Source organism: Corvus moneduloides, chromosome 26, assembly GCF_009650955.1.
Source record: "Corvus moneduloides isolate bCorMon1 chromosome 26, bCorMon1.pri, whole genome shotgun sequence".
Classification (NCBI taxonomy): Eukaryota; Metazoa; Chordata; class Aves; order Passeriformes; family Corvidae; genus Corvus; species Corvus moneduloides.
Genome location: NC_045501.1, coordinates 1,376,383 through 1,392,692, shown reverse-complemented (window position 1 = coordinate 1,392,692; position 16,310 = coordinate 1,376,383). Strand labels below are relative to the sequence as shown.

Sequence of the window (16,310 nt, the reverse complement as noted above, 5' to 3'; positions counted from 1 at the left end):
GGCGGCGGCGGCGGGGCCGGAGCGGCGGCGGAGCCCGGCGGGTACCGGCGGGGGCGGAACGGTGGCGGAGGGTCCGGGACGGCGGGCGGAAGGCGCGGGGGTGGCGGCGGCGGCGGCGGGCGGCGGCGTCGTGCGCGGGAGGGCGCGGGGCGGGCGGCGCTGAGGGGAACGGCGAGGCCGCGGGAGCGCGCGCGCGGGTGGGGCGGGGTCCCGTGGCCACGGGGGGGTGGGGTCACGTGGGGCGCGCGGGGTCTTAAAGGGCCCCCGGGAAAAAGGGGAACGGGGAGCGCACGTGGCCCCCATTGGGGACCCCCAAAAATCGGGGATCCCCCCCCTAAAACCTCCTCGGGGCTCGGGACCGCCCCCCCCGCCCTTCCCTCAGGGCCTGGGCGCTTCTCCCCGCACAGCGGGAGCCGCCCCGGCGCGCTGGGGGAGCTCGGAGCGGGGCGGGCCCGGGAGCGTTCCCGGTGTTTTATGGAAAACCCCTGGCCCGGCTGAGGAGGGAAAGGGAGCCGGATTCCTTCAGAGAGCGGGAAGTTGACGCAGCAGCCTAAGAATAGCTCGGGCAGGGGAAGCGTGGACAATGTTGTCGCCGAAGGTAACTCGGCCGAGGCGGGCGTGCGGCAGGAAAATGGGCAATTCCAGCGAAATTCCCTCGGTTTTCCCGGGGCCCCGCGCGTGGGGAAGGCGCTGGGCAGCAGCAGGGCCGTGTGCAGGGTGGTGCCTCGGTGTTACCGTGTTTGCTCTCTGGTTACATTTCAGCTGCTGATGAAATCGCAGCCGGGAGCGGAGGAGTCTTTGGACCTTCCCATGGTCGGGACCTTTGACTCATAAAAGGCTCCTTCAAAAAGCGTCGCGAGCAGAAGAGGGAAAGGAAGAGGAGCCGGAGAGGGGAAGGAGGAGCTGTTGGAGGGAGCAGACGCCGTCCCGGAGCGTGGGGAGCTGTGGGGGGAGAGAGGAAGTCGCTGTATGTGGAGTTTTCGGACAGTAAGTCGCATGGAATTCCGCGTCTCCGCGTGGTCTGTGGGATAAAAACAAAAGGGAAGGCGAGGGTGGAGCTGCTGGGGAGAGTTCCGCGCTTCTCGAGGTTTAAACCTTTGATTTTCTCCATTTCTCCACGCGCCAATTCCCTGATTTTTTTCCCGAGGAAAACCCAGCCCTGTTGAACTAAAAGCCTTTTGAGCGTTCTCGAAGCTTTTATCCCCTTTAAACCTTTGATTTCCTCCGCTTCTCCGTGCACCAATTCCCTGCTTTTTGCGAGGAAAACCCAGCCCCGTTGAACTAAAAACCTTCGGAGCACTCTTTAAAAAACTCCTACCCCGTTTTTTTAGCTCTGCCCCGATTCTGTTGGAAAGCGGGGCGCAGCCAAGCCAAACCCACCCAACCTGTTGCGTGCAGCCTTCACCCGCCACCACCACCACCTTGCTGCCATCCATCCCTGCTTCTCCTTTCTTTTTCCCTCCCCTCCAGAAATGCTCTCTCTGAAGAAATACTTCACCGAAGGCCTCATCCAGTTCACCATCCTGCTCAGCCTCATCGGCGTCCGCGTGGACGTGGACACCTACCTGAACTCCCAGCTCCCTCCTCTGCGGGAGATCATCCTGGGCCAGAGCTCTGCCTACACCCAGACGCAGTTCCACAACCTGCGGAACACCTTGGACGGATATGGCATCCACCCAAAAAGCGTCGAGCTGGACTATTACTTCACCGCCCGCCGCTTGCTCAGCCAGGTGAGGGCTCTGGACAGGTTCCAGGTGCCCAGCACCGAGGTCAGTGCCTGGTTGGTGCACAGAGATCCCGAAGGGTCCGTGTCCGGAGGCCAGCCCGGCGCTGGGAGCGGGCTGCAGGATGGCAGCGCGGGTGACGGCGGCGGCGTGAGGGAGAGCGGAGCTGAGCAGGGATTTGGGGAAGAGCTGGAAGATTTGGGAGCTGTGGCAGCGCCTGTGAATGGAGATCTGACTAAGGAGGTAGGAAAAAAAGGGGTTGTTTTGGGTGGTTTTTTTGCTGTTTTTAAGGGAGGTTTTGAGCTCCCGGCAAGCAGAAGTTTGGATGTTGTGCGTGTTTGGCTGTTGGGAAAAGCTGTCCCTGCTCGGGAATGTCGCAATCCTGGAGGAGCACGGGCTGGGTTTCAGCGCTCCGGGGGTAATTCCGGGCTGATTTTCCCTTTTTGTCTGCCTTGAAAGGAGCAGTGAAAGGAGGGGGAGGGGGGGGTTGGGGGCTCCCCACCCTTCCCCCGACCCCGCGTGACTCGGGATTGGGAAACCGAGCTCAATCCAGCTGGGAAATAAACAGGAGCGTTGGGAAAGAGCCCCGGCCCAGGTGTGGAGCTGGTGGTTGGGTTACTGGGCTGGAGCCCTGCCAGGAGCTCGTTCCTCGCTCGCTTTTCCACCCCAGCCGGCCTGGGAGAGCTGGACTGGCAGCTGGATTTGGTTTTCCTGCTCGAGCCACAACCTTTGGGAAGGCTGGGATGGAATTCCAGGCCCCGGAGCTGCTGCTGTGGCTGTGGCAGGGCTGCTTTTGGCACGGCACATCCGAGGCTCCCAGGGGGTCTTGGTGGGCTGCTCCATGGCCTTGGGTCCTTCCAGGGTCATGGAATGGGGGTGGTCAGTGGTGATCCATGTTCTCAGGTCCTTTCAGGGTTGTAGAGGGGGTGTCAGTGGTGATTCCCAGCCTTGGGTCCTTCCAGGGTCACGGAATGGGGGTGGTCAGTGGTGATTCCCAACCTCAGGACCTTCCAGGGCTGATCCATGGCCTTGGGTCCTTCCAGGGTCATGGAATGGGGGCGGTCAGTGGTGATCCATGTCCTCGGGTCCTTCCAGGGTTGTAGAGGGGGTGTCAGTGGTGATTCCCAGCCTTGGGTCCTTCCAGGATTATGGAGTGAGGTTGTCAGTGCTGATCCACGTCCTTGGGTCCTTCCAGGGTAGAGGAATGGAATTGTCCGTGGTGATCCAAGGCCATGGAATGGGGTTGTCAGTGCTGATTCCCAACCTCAGGTCCTTCCAGGGCCATGGAGAGGGGCTGTCAGTGCTGATCCATGTCCTTGGGTCCTTTCAGGGTTGTAGAGGGGGTGTCAGTGCTGATTCCCAGCCTTAGGTCCTTCCAGGGCTATGGAATGGGGCTGTCAGTGCTGATCCATACCTTTAGCTCCTTCCAGGGCTATGGAATGGGGGTGTCAGTGCTGATTCCCAGCCTTTGGGTGCTTCCAGGGCTATGGAATGGGGGTGTCAGTGCTGATTCCCAGCCTTGGGTCCTTCCAGGGTTGTGGAATGGGGGTGTCAGTGCTGATTCTCAGCCTTGGGTCCTTCCAGCATCGCTCTGGCACCTCCCAAATCCCGCCTGGCCCTGGAAAAGCGGGATTTGAGCGGTGCCAGCTGCCCGGGGAGCAGCCGGATGCCGGGAGCCGCTGTCATGTGGTGCAGCAGCAGGCAGGGATCGGGAACGGGGTGTGGGAATGGGTGTGGGAAGTGCTGGGAGAGCCGCAGAGACAAAGCTGGAGGTTGTTCCGGGGCTGGAGGTGATGCAGGAGCAGCGGGATGCTGCCCTGGGAATTCTGTCCCGCTTTTCCCTGCGGGTTTTTCCCCTGTGGGTTTTCCCTGCCTGCAGGGTTCTCCCGGCTCCGGAGGGTTGCGGGATCCGGGGGGAAAATCCCACTCTGGGTTGGCAGCCGGCGACCTTGGAGGTGCCAGAGGGACACGGGACACGAGGCCGAGCTTGTGCTGCTTCCCTGGGGATGGAGGGAGGCGATTCCCGGCCTCGGGAATGGCGAAGGCTCGGCTGGAGTGCCTTGTGCAAGGTCACTCCCGGAGCCTCGGCCGCCCTTCCCCACTCTGGCAATTCCCGGCCGAGTCTGATCCCAGTGCGGCGCAAGGAAGCAGGGATCGGGTTTTGGGGGGGGATTTGGGAAGGGAGAGGCCGGGAGCTGCGTTTTCCAGAGGCCTCCACGGGGCCTGGATGTGCTGGCAGCGGGAGCCAGCCCCGGCTGGGGGAGACTGCGGCTGCACCTTCCGCGCTCCCGGCGCTTCCCGTGGCCCTGCTTCTCCCCAGGGCTCAGTTTTCCGTGTTTTTCCCCCAAACCCTGCCTGGACAGGAGGGGGGAGGCCGTTGTGGCTCCAGGAAATCCCGTCTGGCTCCCACGTCACTCCCTCACACCATCCCGGCGCCCTCCTCCTCCTCCCCCAACTCGCTGCTCCCACTCTTCATTTTTTGGGGTTTTTTCTTAATTTTTTTTTTAAATTTCTGGGGTGGGATTTTTCACCCCGACTCTACGGGAAACTCGGAGCAGCCGCAAATCTTCCCAGCGGGAATATCCCGGCAGCTCTGCGGCTCCTCGGGAGCACCTGCAGGGCTCTCCCTCCATCCCGCCGTGGCCGGGCCGGGCGGGGATGGAGCTGCAGATGGCTCCGGGGCCGGGCTGGAAATTTTTCCATGACTTTTCCTGGCACCTTGCGACTCCCGGTGGGTTGTGCGGGCCAGGCGCGACCTTGCCGGGGGAATACGGGCGATATAAGTAATTTTGGGAAGCTGGAACTCGCTCCGGGAATGCTGTGCGGGGGTTTTTTTTTTGGGTTTTTTTTTTTGGGGCGTTGCAGCACCCGGCGAGAGGGGGAAGGGGAGGGGAGTGGGGGGGTTCAGGCGAATTATGAAATCCACTGATTTTTATCCCACGGATAAAAAAATGCCCATTTTGAGCCGGGGCGGTTGTCGGGCTAAAGACAAAGCTGGGATTAAATCCCAGCGCTTCCCTCTGCAGCATTGGGGGTGGGGAGGGCGGCGGAGGCTCCGTGCCCGGGGCCGTTTCCACAACACGAGGATAAAAATACGTGGAGCATGTGATGAGCTGCGGGGGCTCAGCGCCGTGACCCCCCCCACCCCCACCTCCGGGGGATCTCCTTACACTTGGCCGCGGCTCCCGGGGGCTGTGGTTACCGGGGCCGGGGCGTGCCCGGGGCGAGGCTCAGCTGGGGGAGGAGGAGGACAGGGGGGGGGCGCTCAGCGGGGGTCGCGCACTCCGAGCCGGGCTGTCCCGGGGGACGGAGCCAAGGTGACCCCGGGCTGTGTCCGCTCCCCGCCCGGGGGTCCCGGCGTTCCCTTCCCCCCCTCCCCATTCCCGGTGCGGGCGGGGGGGGGGGGGGGGGCGGCCCCGCTGCGCCAGGGCGGGGGCGCGGCCCGGTGGGCGCCGCGCGGGCGCTGATTGGCTGAGCGGACGGCCCCCGCCGGCGCTGATTGGTCAGGGCGGCGGCCCCCGTTGGCGCTGATTGGCCGCGGCCACCGCCCGGGGCGGGGCGGGGCCGTCGGCGGACGGGGCGGGGCCCGGGAGCGCCGCATCCCGGCGGGGAGGGGGCGGGGCCTGGCCGAGGGGGCGGGGCTTGGCGGCCGCCGCAGCCGGGAACGGCGGGGGGAGGGTTGGGGGGGGGGGGGTGTGGCCCCGCCGAGCCCCTCCCGAGCCCCGCCGAGCCCCTCCCGGCCCCGCCGCCCGGGGGCCGCCGCCGCAGCCACAGCAGCATCCGCCGCACCGGGGGCGGGGGGGCGGCTGCTGCCGCCGCAGCGGGGCCGCGCGGGCACCTGTGGCCGGTGGGGCGGAGCGGAGCGCGGCTCCCCCCGCCGCCGCCGCCGCCCCGGCCGGCGATGCGTGCGCGGCGCCGCGCCCCGGCCAGCCCGCCCCGCCGCCGCCTCCTCCTCCTCCTCCTCCTCTTCTTCCTCCCCCGGGGACCATGATCGGCGTGCGCCGCGGCCCGGGCGGCAGCTGGGGACATGAGAAAGGTACCGGGGCCGCCCCGAGCACCGGCGGGGCTGCGGGGGGGGGGGGTGCCCGGGGGGGGGAGGGGGCTGCGGGCAGCCCGGTGGCAGCGGGGAGCGGGCAGGGGGCCCGGCGGCGGCGGCTCAAGTTGCATCAGGTGGGTGGGAATGCGGGGATTTTCCTGCCACCCCACCCCTTATGCAAATGGCCGGGATGGCACCACGGGCTGATGCAAGGCGGGCACGGCGCAGCCACCGCCGCGACGCGGGCCCGGGCGGCCCCCGCCGCCTCCCCCGGCGGCGGACGGGCGGCCATGGGCGGCGGGCAGGGCAGCGCCGGCCATGCGGAGCCCGCAGAGCCGCTCCCGGCCGGCCCGCGGGGCGCCGGAGCCCCGGCGGCAGCAGCGGCAGCGGCGGCGGCGGCGCCGGAGGGGGGCCCGGCGGGTGGGTGCGGGCCAGGCACCGGGCGGGGGGTCCCTCGGGAGGGGCCGCTGGGTGGGGACCCCCCCCCCCCACCCCAGGTCAGGGGCTGAAGGAAATGTGGTCTGTCTTGCAGGACATCGATTTGATTGACATCCTGTGGAGACAGGATATTGATCTCGGCGCTGGGCGAGAGATTTTTGACTACAGCCACCGTCAGAAAGAGAGCGAAGTGGACAAAGAGCTGAGCGATGGGAGGGAGCGCGGGGACAGCTGGAGGAGTGCAGGGAATGAGGTCTTGGATAGAATCCCGCTAGTTGATGGAGAGACCGGGGAGAGTTTCCCAGCGCAGGTAACACCCCTGGGCCGGCCGGGCTGGGGGCTGCGCTCCCGGGGAGCCCGGGGCCCTCCGGCGCTGCCGGTGCGGGGGCTGTTCCCAGCAGCAGCAGCAGCAGCAGCAGCAGGGTTTGCCCAGGTGGGCAGCAGGATTTGGGCAGCAGGATTTGGGCAGGGCCGGCCGCGTCCCCGCACGTCCTCGGGCTTTGGGCAGCCGCAGAGTCACCCTGGCCCGCGCTGAGTCCTTGCGTGGCAGGAGGGAACGGGAGCTGGCCGGGAGCGGCGGCGGCGCTTTCCTGTTGCCTGGAGCGGGAGGATGGAGCCTGCGAAGGAGCACTGGGTGGGGCCTCTGGCTCTTTTTTGGATGCGCTGTGCTTAAAGCCCTGCTGGAAGGGAGCTCGTTCCTCAGCACCACCTCCCAGATCCCAAATCCCGCTGCTGCCGCTCCCATTCCTTGTGTTTCCTTCCCCACCAGGTGCCCGGTGCGGAGGATCAGACAGCCCTGTCCTTGGAGGAGTGCCTTAGGCTGCTGGAGGCCACCTTCCCTTTTGGGGAGAATTCCGAGGTGAGCGCCTGGGGTGGATCCCAAGGTTTTGCCCGCCTCGCTCACCGGGATTTCGGTGCCTCCCGCGCTTCTCCCGCAGCAGCAAATTGGGTTTGGCTGCTCCAGGAGGCTCCAGGCATCCTGCGAAACCACCAGGGGAGGGGGAGGCTGCGATTAATTAAAGCCTCCTGGATTTGCTCCTCATTAGTTCGTGGCAAAGCGGGCAGGAAGGGCGCTGGGTTGGGGGTGGCTGCATCCCTGAGCATCCCTGATTATCCCTGGGCATCCCTGGGCACCCCTGAGCATCCCTGAGCATCCCTGAGCCTCCCCAGGCGTCCAGCCCTGACTCCCTCACGTGCTCAGTTCCCAGCTGCGGATGTCTCCGCCCTGAGCGAAGCCGTGCCCGGGCAGAGCCGGGCCCCGGGCAGCCCCCCCAGCCTGCTGTCCCCTCTCCTGGCCGAGACAGAGTCGCCCTTCGACCTGGAGCAGCAGTGGCAGGACCTCATGTCCATCATGGAGATGCAGGTGAGCTCCAGGAGGGGCTTTGTCCCTCCAGGTGTGGCCGCGCCGCTCCGTGAATTCGGGCGGTTCCTGGACGGTCACGGCTTGGGGCCGGCCCTGGCGCTGCGGTGACGCCGCGGTGACGCCGCAGCTGCACGGGGAGAGCTCCTGCCGTGGGATCTGGAAGCGTCCTTGGCAGCGCCGGAGCTCCTCCACCGAGCTGCTCCCGCGTCTCTTGCAGGCCATGGAGGTGAACAGCACGAGCGCCGAGAGCCTCTACGGTGGCACCAGCGGGGACCTCCTGACGTCCAACTACAGCCTGGCCCCCGGCACCCCCATCAACCAGAACGTGAGCCTGCATCAGGCCTCGCTGGGCAGCTGCTCCCAGGACTTCTCCCTCTTCAGCTCCGACATCGAGAGCCCCTCCATGGCGGGCGGCTCGGCCCTGCTGCAGCTGGCGCCGGACAACTCCACCGGCCTCAACAGCACCTTCGGCTCCACCAACCTGAGCGGGATCTTCTTCCCGCCCCAGATGAACAGCACGGGCAACGAGACGGCCGGGCCCGAGCTGCCCGACCCCCTGGGAGGGCTCCTGGACGAGGCCATGCTGGATGAGATCAGCCTGATGGACTTGGCCATCGAGGAGGGCTTCAACCCCGTGCAGGCCTCGCAGCTGGAAGAGGAGTTTGACTCCGACTCAGGTCTTTCCCTGGATTCTGGCCACAGTCCCGCGTCGCTGAGCAGCTCAGAAGCTTCGTCCTCCTCGTCCTCTTCCTCTTCGTCCTCTTCCTCCTCCTCGTTTTCCGAGGAAGGCGCCGTGGGCTACAGCTCGGACTCGGAGAACGTGGACTTTGAGGAAGCGGAAGGCGCGGTTGGATACCAGCCAGAGTACAGCAAGTTCTGCCGCATGAGCTACCAGGACCCGGCGCAGCTCCACTACCTGCCTTACCTGGAGCACGTTGGCCACAACCACACCTACAACATGGCCCCGGGCGCCCTGGACCCCGAGGAGCCCAAAGCGCCCAGCGCCGGCAAGAAGAGCGGCAAGGAGAAACCGTCCGAATTCCTGGACAAGCAGCTGAGCCGCGACGAGCACCGCGCCAGGGCCATGAAGATCCCTTTCACCAACGACAAAATCATCAACCTGCCCGTGGAGGAGTTCAACGAGCTCCTGTCCAAGTACCAACTGAGCGAGGCCCAGCTCAGCCTCATCCGCGACATCCGCCGGCGCGGCAAGAACAAGATGGCCGCCCAGAACTGCCGCAAGAGGAAACTGGACACCATCCTCAACCTGGAACGCGACGTGGAGGACCTGCAGCGCGACAAGTCCAAACTGCTCAGGGAGAAGGTGGAATTCCTCAAATCCATCCGGCAGATGAAGCAGAAGGTGCAGAGCCTGTACCAGGAGGTGTTCGGGCGGCTGCGGGACGAGCAGGGGCGGCCCTACTCGCCCAGCCAGTACGCGCTGCAGTACGGCAGCGACGGCAGCGTGCTGCTGATCCCCCGCGCGCCCGCGGCCGCCGAGCCCCAAGCGCGGCGCCAGGAGCGCAAGCAGAAGGACAGGAGGAAGTGAAGGCAGCGGCAGCACTGCCAAAGGAACTGGGAGAAGGGCTGAGCCTGGAAGTGCTTGCGGAGGGAACTTTGATGCCTTCTTATCCGATTCTATCTTCTCGAACCACACGCGGGAGCGGCGAGCGCGGGGGACGCTGCGGGAGCCGCTGCGGGAGCCGCTGAGGGCTCCGGGGGGAGAGGATGGATGGAGCCCCGGCCCGGCTGCCACCACCCACATCCCCGGGGATCCTGGGAGAGCAGGGATGAGCTTGGCATCGCTGCTGCTGCTGCTGGGGAGGTTGGCAAGAGGTGGAAAACAAAAAAACAAAAAACAAAAAAAAAAAAACCCCCCCCAAAAAAAAAAAAAACAAACTACTGTTAGGAACTGGCTTTAAGTAAGAGGAAAAAAAACAAAAATAGAAAACAAGGAAAAAAAAAAGATTTAAGTGAACGGACTTCAAAACAAGTTATAGGAGAGACGTTTTTCTGAACTTCCAAAGTTCTGTGATTTCAGGTAGTTGGTTGTTTTTATTTTTATTTTTCCCCCTTTTCCTTTTTTTCTTTTTTTCATTTTTATTTTTTGGGCTTTGTTTCTTTTTTTTTTTTTTATTTTTTTCCCCTCCTTTTCCTTTTCCCCCGTTTTTTGCCATCGGTGTGTGTGTGTGTGTGTGTGTGTGAGATCCGATTCCAGATTTATCCACCATCCCTTCCTCGATCCCATCAGCCCAGTGCACACGTGGAGACACAGCAGTGGCGTGACTTCCATTAACCCTTCCCAGCCCGAGGCAGCTCTCAGCTGCTTCTGGGGCCACAAAACCATCCCGGGAGCCCAAAAAAAGGCCAGCGAGGGTGGGGGGAGCCACGAGGAGCTTCGGGATGGGGAAGGGAGGGAGGAGCGGGGCTGGAGGGGGGGAAGGAGCAGCAGGAGCAGCAGCAGGAGCCGCGTCCCCGGCGCCCTCGGAGCCGCCCCCGGCTTCTCCCAGGGAGGATTTTGGGGGGCTCCAGGCCCCTCCTGGGTCGGCCAAGAGCACAAGGGGGGCGCTGGGACCCCGATGATGCCGGAGGTGCCGCGTCCCGTAACCGCGCTTGGGTTTTTTGGGGGGGGGGCGGGGGAGGGAGAGGGAGGGGAGGGGGTTCCTGCCCTGATTTTTTTTTCCTCCTCTCCCCAATCTCTTTTAGGGTCTAGAAGTGCTTGTGTTGAGTAAAACAAAAGCAACCAAACGAAAAAGCTTCAAAAAAAAAAAAAAAAAAACAACCAAACCCCCAAAAAACCCCTTTAAAAAATACAAAAAAAAAACCCACAAAAAAAAGAAAAAAAACACACAAAAAAAAAAAGGAGAAGCCCGAACGTTCAAAGCTGCTCAATGTTCTCTTTTTGCCATAAAATTCCGTGTAACCGTGTGATCACATTATAGGATTCTCTTCTGTCCCTATAGGTGTTGGTCTGACTTCCTTTGTTTTCAGGAGGGGGGTGGGGGTAGTGCCTTGATCACTGTCTGGTCTCCAGCTCGGAGACCATCCTAGAGCTGTATTTCCATATAGCACAGCTGGGAGTGTTCTGACTTTACCAGCAACCAGAAAAAAAAAAAAAAAAAAAAAAAAAAAGAAAAAAAAGAACAAAAAAAAAAAAAAAAAAAAAAAAAAAAAAATTAAAAAAAAATAGAAATTCAAAAAATAATTTAAAAAAAACAAAAAAAAGGAAAAAAAAAAATCCAATCAAATCCGGCTTTTTCCGAGCCAGTCCTGTGCACGGGATCCACGGAGGAATTCCAGGGTGGTCATCCCACAGCTGGAAAGGCAGCAGGGAAAGCCCGCTGGGATGATGTGTGTGGGGTTTGGGAGCGTTTTCCAGGTTTTTTGGGAATGGTTGGAGCGTGGCGGAGGTGGGAGAGACGAAGCACAAGTGGGGATGTGGGGAGGAGCTCGGGAGGGAGGAGAGCCCTGTGCGTGTGTTTTAAATTATTTCTTTTTTTCCTCTTAGAAAACTTTGTTGCTTTGAATGATCTGTGACCTGTCAGGGAGAGAAGAGAGATTGTTGTGAGCACAGGACAAAAATAAAAACGGCTTATTCACTGTCCCAGCGCTGCCTCGTGGGGTTTTCTTTGGGATTGGAGGGGCTTTTAGGGTGGAATTTTGGGAATCCGAGCAGCAGGAGCAGCTCCAGATCCAGCGGGGATGGGAGGGAGTTGTTCCAACCCTGCAGGGCATGGAAAAGGAAAAGGAAAAGGGAAAGGAAAAAAGGGAAAGGAAAAAAGGAAAAGGAAAAAAGGAAAAGGAAAAAAGGAAAAAAGGAAAAGGAAAAAAGGAAAAGGGAAAAAGGAAAAGAGAAAAAAGGAAAAGGGAAAAAAGGAAAAGGAAAAGGGAAAAAAGGAAAAGGGAAAGGGAAAAAAGGAAAAGGGAAAGGGAAAAAAGGAAAAAGGAAAAGAGAAAAAAGGAAAAGGAAAAGGGAAAAAAGGAAAAGGAAAAGGAAAAAAGGAAAAGGAGAAAAGGAAAAAGGAAAACTCCTCCTCGGTGGGGAACAAGCAGCTTTGGGGGTTTTTTTTTCCCCCTTTTTTCCTTCTCAAATCCAAGGATTTGAGAAGTTCCTGGTTGAGTTCCTGGGTGAATTCCCAGCTGTGTCCCCTCTCCTTGGAATTCTGACTCACAGGCTCTGGTTTTCCTGCTGGGAATGGCCTGGGAGGCAGGGATGGAATATCCCAAATCCTGCCCTGGCCCTGAGGGATAAATCCGTCACCAAACCCTTCAGCCGGGAGCGTTTCCAGCGCCTCAATCCCGCCCGGATCACCCTTGGAGAGGCACCACCGAGCCCCTCTGGGGCTGCTGCGGGTCCCCCCCGGGCCTGGATGAACAAGGCAGGGATGGAAAACTCCTCCTGGGAATTGCAGCTGCAGCAGGAGAGGCAGGGATGGGATTCTGGTGGATCCAATCCCTGTTATTCCCACGGATTTTCTCCTTTCACGCTCCCTTGGCCAAAGCCAAGCAGGAAATCCGACCAAAATCCCACTTCCAGCGCTCAGCCATCTCCCACCGGCGTTCCCGGGGGCCAAAGTCCCTTTTCCTTGGGATTGAGCCTCTCCCTGAGGGATGGGAAGGATCCGAGTCCCGCTCCCGGTGTTGGATCCGGGACAGGAGGAGCTCAGCAGAGGGGGACGTGGAGCCTCAAATCCACCTCAAATCCACCTTAAATCCACCTCAGATCCACCTCAGATCCACCTCAAATCCACCTTAAATCCACCTCAAATCCACCTCAGATCCACCTCAAATCCACCTTAAATCCACCTCAGATCCATCTCGAATCCACTTCAGATCCATCTCGAATCCAAGGTGCTTCCCGCTCTCTCCTGGGTGGTTATTCCAGGTATTCCTTCAGGATATCAGCGATCCCAGCTGGCACAAAATCCCACCTGGAATGGTGCCGGGAGCTCCCCCGGGGAAGGGATCCACTGCTCTTCCCGGGGTTGGATCCACTGCTCCCCCTGGGGTCGGACCCTCTGCTCTGCCCGGGATTGGATCCACTGCTCTCCCTGGGGAAGGGATCCACTGCTCTTCCCGGGATCGGATCCACTGCCCTCCCTGGGATTGGATCCACTGCTCTCCCCAGGATCTCTCTCTGATCTTCCCGGGATTGGATCCACTGCTCTCCCCCAGGTCGGATCCACTGCTCTTCCCGGGATTGGATCCACTGCTCTCTCTGGGACTGGATCCACTGCTCTCCCTGGGGAAGGGATCCACTGCTCTCCCCAGGATTGGATCCACTGCTCTCCCCAGGATCGGATCCACTGCTCTCCCCGGGGTTGGATCCACTGCTCTCCCTGGGGTCGGATCCTCTGCTCTCCCTGGGATCTCTCTCTGCTCTCCCCAGGATTGGATCCACTGCTCTCCCCGGGATTGGATCCACTGCTCTCCCTGGGGTCAGATCCTCTGCTCTCCCTGGGATCTCTCTCTGCTCTCCCTGGGATTGGATCCACTGCTCTCCCTGGGATCGGATCCACTGCTCTCCCCAGGATTGGATCCACTGCTCTCCCCAGGATCTCTCTCTGATCTTCCCGGGATTGGATCCACTGCTCTCCCCGGGATTGGATCCACTGCTCTCCCCCAGGTCGGATCCACTGCTCTTCCCGGGATTGGATCCACTGCTCTCTCTGGGACTGGATCCACTGCTCTCCCTGGGGAAGGGATCCACTGCTCTCCCTGGGATCGGAGCCATTGCTCTCCCCGGGACTGGATCCACTGCTCTCCCCGGGATTGGATCCACTGCTCTCCCCAGGATCGGATCCACTGCTCTCCCCAAGATCGGATCCTCTGCTCTTCCCGGGATTGGATCCACTGCTCTCCCTGGGACTGGATCCTCTGCCCTTCCCGGGCTCGCTCTCTGCTCCTGTGCCCGAATCCATGGGGAAGCTCCAGGTGATCTGAGGAAGCTCCGTCCCCCCGGCTCGGGCCGCTGCCAGCCGGGAATCCGCTGATCGTTGTCCCTTTCGTTCCCAGCCGGGATGGATTCGGGGGGGACAGTGCCCTTCCCTGCCCCTTTCCCTTCAGGAATCCCAGGAAAACCCCACCGTCAGGAAGGTTTTCCCGTGCCTCAGTTTCCCTGCAGGTGCCAGTGCCATGGCAGATGCCCAAATCCAGGGCGTGCAGCTCTGCGGAGCCTCAGCCCCGATCCCGATCCCGATCCGGATCCCAGCAGCTCCCGGAGCTCCCCCAGCACCTGCAGCCTCTGACGCTCTCCAAGCGGCACCGAGGGGTGGTGGGGCCCCAAAACCTCCCTGATCCATCCTGGAGCAGGAAAGCTCGGAGCCAGGAGCCTCCATCCTGCTCCAGGGATCACCATGGTCCTCCAGGAGCCTCGAGGGATCACCACTGTCCTCCAGGAGCCTCCACCCTGCTCCAGGGATCACCACTGTCCTCCAGGAGCCTCGAGGGATCACCATGGTCCTCCAGGAGCCTCCACCCTGCTCCAGGGATCACCATGGTCCTCCAGGAGCCTCCAGGGATCACCACTGTCCTCCAGGAGCTTCCAGGGATCACCACTGTCCTCCAGGAGTCTCCATCCTGCTCCAGGGATCACCGCTGTCCTCCAGGAGCCTCCAGGGATCACCATGGTCCTCCAGGAGCCTCCAGGGATCACCACTGTCCTCCAGGAGCCTCCACCCTGCTCCAGGGATCACCGCTGTCCTCCAGGAGCCTCCAGGGATCACCGCTGTCCTCCAGGAGCCTCCACCCTGCTCCAGGGATCACCGCTGTCCTCCAGGAGCCTCCACCCTGCTCCAGGGATCACCATGGTCCTCCAGGAGCCTCCAGGGATCACCGCTGTCCTCCAGGAGCCTCCACCCTGCTCCAGGGATCACCGCTGTCCTCCAGGAGCCTCGACCCTGCTCCCCCAGCCATCTTTCTCCTCCTCCAGGAATCATCATTCTCCTTCTTCTGGAGCCACCACCATCCTCCTCCAGGAGCCACCATCCTCCTCCAGGAATCATCATCATCTTCCCCATGAACCATCCTCCTCCTCCAGGAGCCCTCATCTTCCTCATCTTCCTCCTCCAGGAGCCCTCCTCTTCCTCCTCCTCCTCCTCCTCCTCCAGGAGCCCTCATCCTCCTCTTCCTCCTCCTCCTCCAGGAGCCCTCATCCTCCTCTTCTTCCTCCTCCTCCAGGAGCCCTCATCCTCCTCTTCCTCCTCCTCCTCCAGGAGCCCTCATCCTCCTCCTCCTCTTCCTCCTCCAGGAGCCCTCCTCCTCCTCCTCCTCCTCCAGGAGCCCTCCTCCTCCTCCTCTTCCTCCTCCAGGAGCCCTCATCCTCCTCCTCCTCTTCCTCCTCCAGGAGCCCTCATCCTCCTCTTCCTCCTCCTCCTCCAGGAGCCCTCATCCTCCTCCTCCTCTTCCTCCTCCAGGAGCCCTCATCCTCCTCCTCCTCTTCCTCCTCCAGGAGCCCTCATCCTCCTCCTCCTCCTCCTCCTCCTCCTCCTCCTCCAGGAGCCCTCCTCCTCCTCCTCTTCCTCCTCCAGGAGCCCTCATCCTCCTCCTCCTCCTCCTCCTCCTCCTCCAGGAGCCCTCATCTTCCTCTTCTTCCTCCAGGAGCCCTCATCCTCCTCCTCCTCATCCCCCCCCTCCTCCTCCTCCAGACCCCTCCTGCCTCTCCCCCCCCAGGCCCGGAGCTGCCCCCGCTCCTCCAGCCCAGGAGCTCCCTCCACTCCAAGCCCACCAGGAGCCACCTGGGGCCCCCAAACCTCTGCCAGAGCCTTCGAACGCCACCCAACCCCCCCAGCGCAGGGCCGAGAAGGGAATGAAAGGTCACTTACCCACCCGAGGAGCTGGGAACTCATCCCACGGTCCCAAAGGCACGGCTCAGGGCTCTGGCTGAGCCTCTCTTCTGCAGCTGGAGGCCAAAATCAAACCAGAACCTGCTCCAGAACCTGCTCCAGAACCTGCTGCAAAGCTCTAACCTGGCTCAGCGCTCACCTTCCCTCCGTGTCCTGCTCTACCTGGTCACTCATCACACAAAGAGCTGGAGGAAAGGGAGCAAGGTAAAGGGAAAGATTAAAAAAGAAAACCAAAACAAGCCCTCCCCACCACCCTCCAAAGGAAAAAAAAAAAATCTGTAAAAAAGGTCCAAAACTGGTTTAAAAAAATCAGGATTAGAAATCTAAAGTTTTATTGAGACCAAAAAAAAAAAAAAAAAAAGCCAAAAAACAACGAACCAAAAACGAAACGACAACACCAAAAACAACAAAAAACCCGAAACGAACCCAAAATAAAAAGCAGACAGAGCTCGGGACGAAGGGAAAATCCAAACACCAACTTTACATTTCCACACGGGTTGTTTTTTTTTTTCACAGGAACCTAAACACATGCTCATAAAAAAGGTTTGTACAATGCCAGTCGAGATCCCACCCCTGGACCATCGAAAGAATTCAGGATTTGGGGAATAAATCTGATTGCAAAAATGAATGAATTAAAAAAAAAACCATCCCCAAACCCAGTAAAATTCCTCCTCCCCCCTCCCCTCTCTGGAGGTTCAGGATTTCAACCTCTTCCCAACCTCGTTTTGGGGAGGAATTGGGATGGATTGGATTTTTCCTTGTGCTGCTCTTGGCTTCCTGTCCCTCCCACATTCCCTCCCTGCTGGCTGGGCAGGCAAATCCAGGGCAGAAAACTGGTCAGAAATGCATAAATCTCTTTTTTTTTTTTTTTTTTTTGGGATTTTTCTCCCCCCTCCCTCCCCAAA

The 16,310-nt window shown here is 60.9% G+C and overlaps 1 protein-coding gene across 3 annotated transcripts; it reads left to right on the top strand.

The window, feature by feature from the left end:
* NFE2L1 (nuclear factor, erythroid 2 like 1) lies at positions 1-9,918 on the top strand. 3 transcript variants are annotated; one of them, XM_032134425.1, is made up of 7 exons: positions 1-41; positions 763-987; positions 1,471-1,967; positions 6,293-6,508; positions 6,968-7,057; positions 7,400-7,561; positions 7,779-9,918. In XM_032134425.1, exons 3-7 carry the CDS (start codon positions 1,473-1,475, stop codon positions 9,108-9,110), a joined length of 2,295 nt encoding a protein of 764 aa, XP_031990316.1. In that variant the 5' UTR covers positions 1-41; positions 763-987; positions 1,471-1,472; the 3' UTR covers positions 9,111-9,918. The 3 variants fall into 3 exon arrangements, with proteins under 3 accessions (XP_031990316.1, XP_031990317.1, XP_031990315.1); XM_032134424.1 differs by lacking the exon at positions 1-41 and adding an exon at positions 278-598; XM_032134426.1 differs by lacking the exons at positions 1-41; positions 6,293-6,508 and adding an exon at positions 276-598.
* Positions 9,919-16,310: the final 6,392 nt, after the last annotated feature.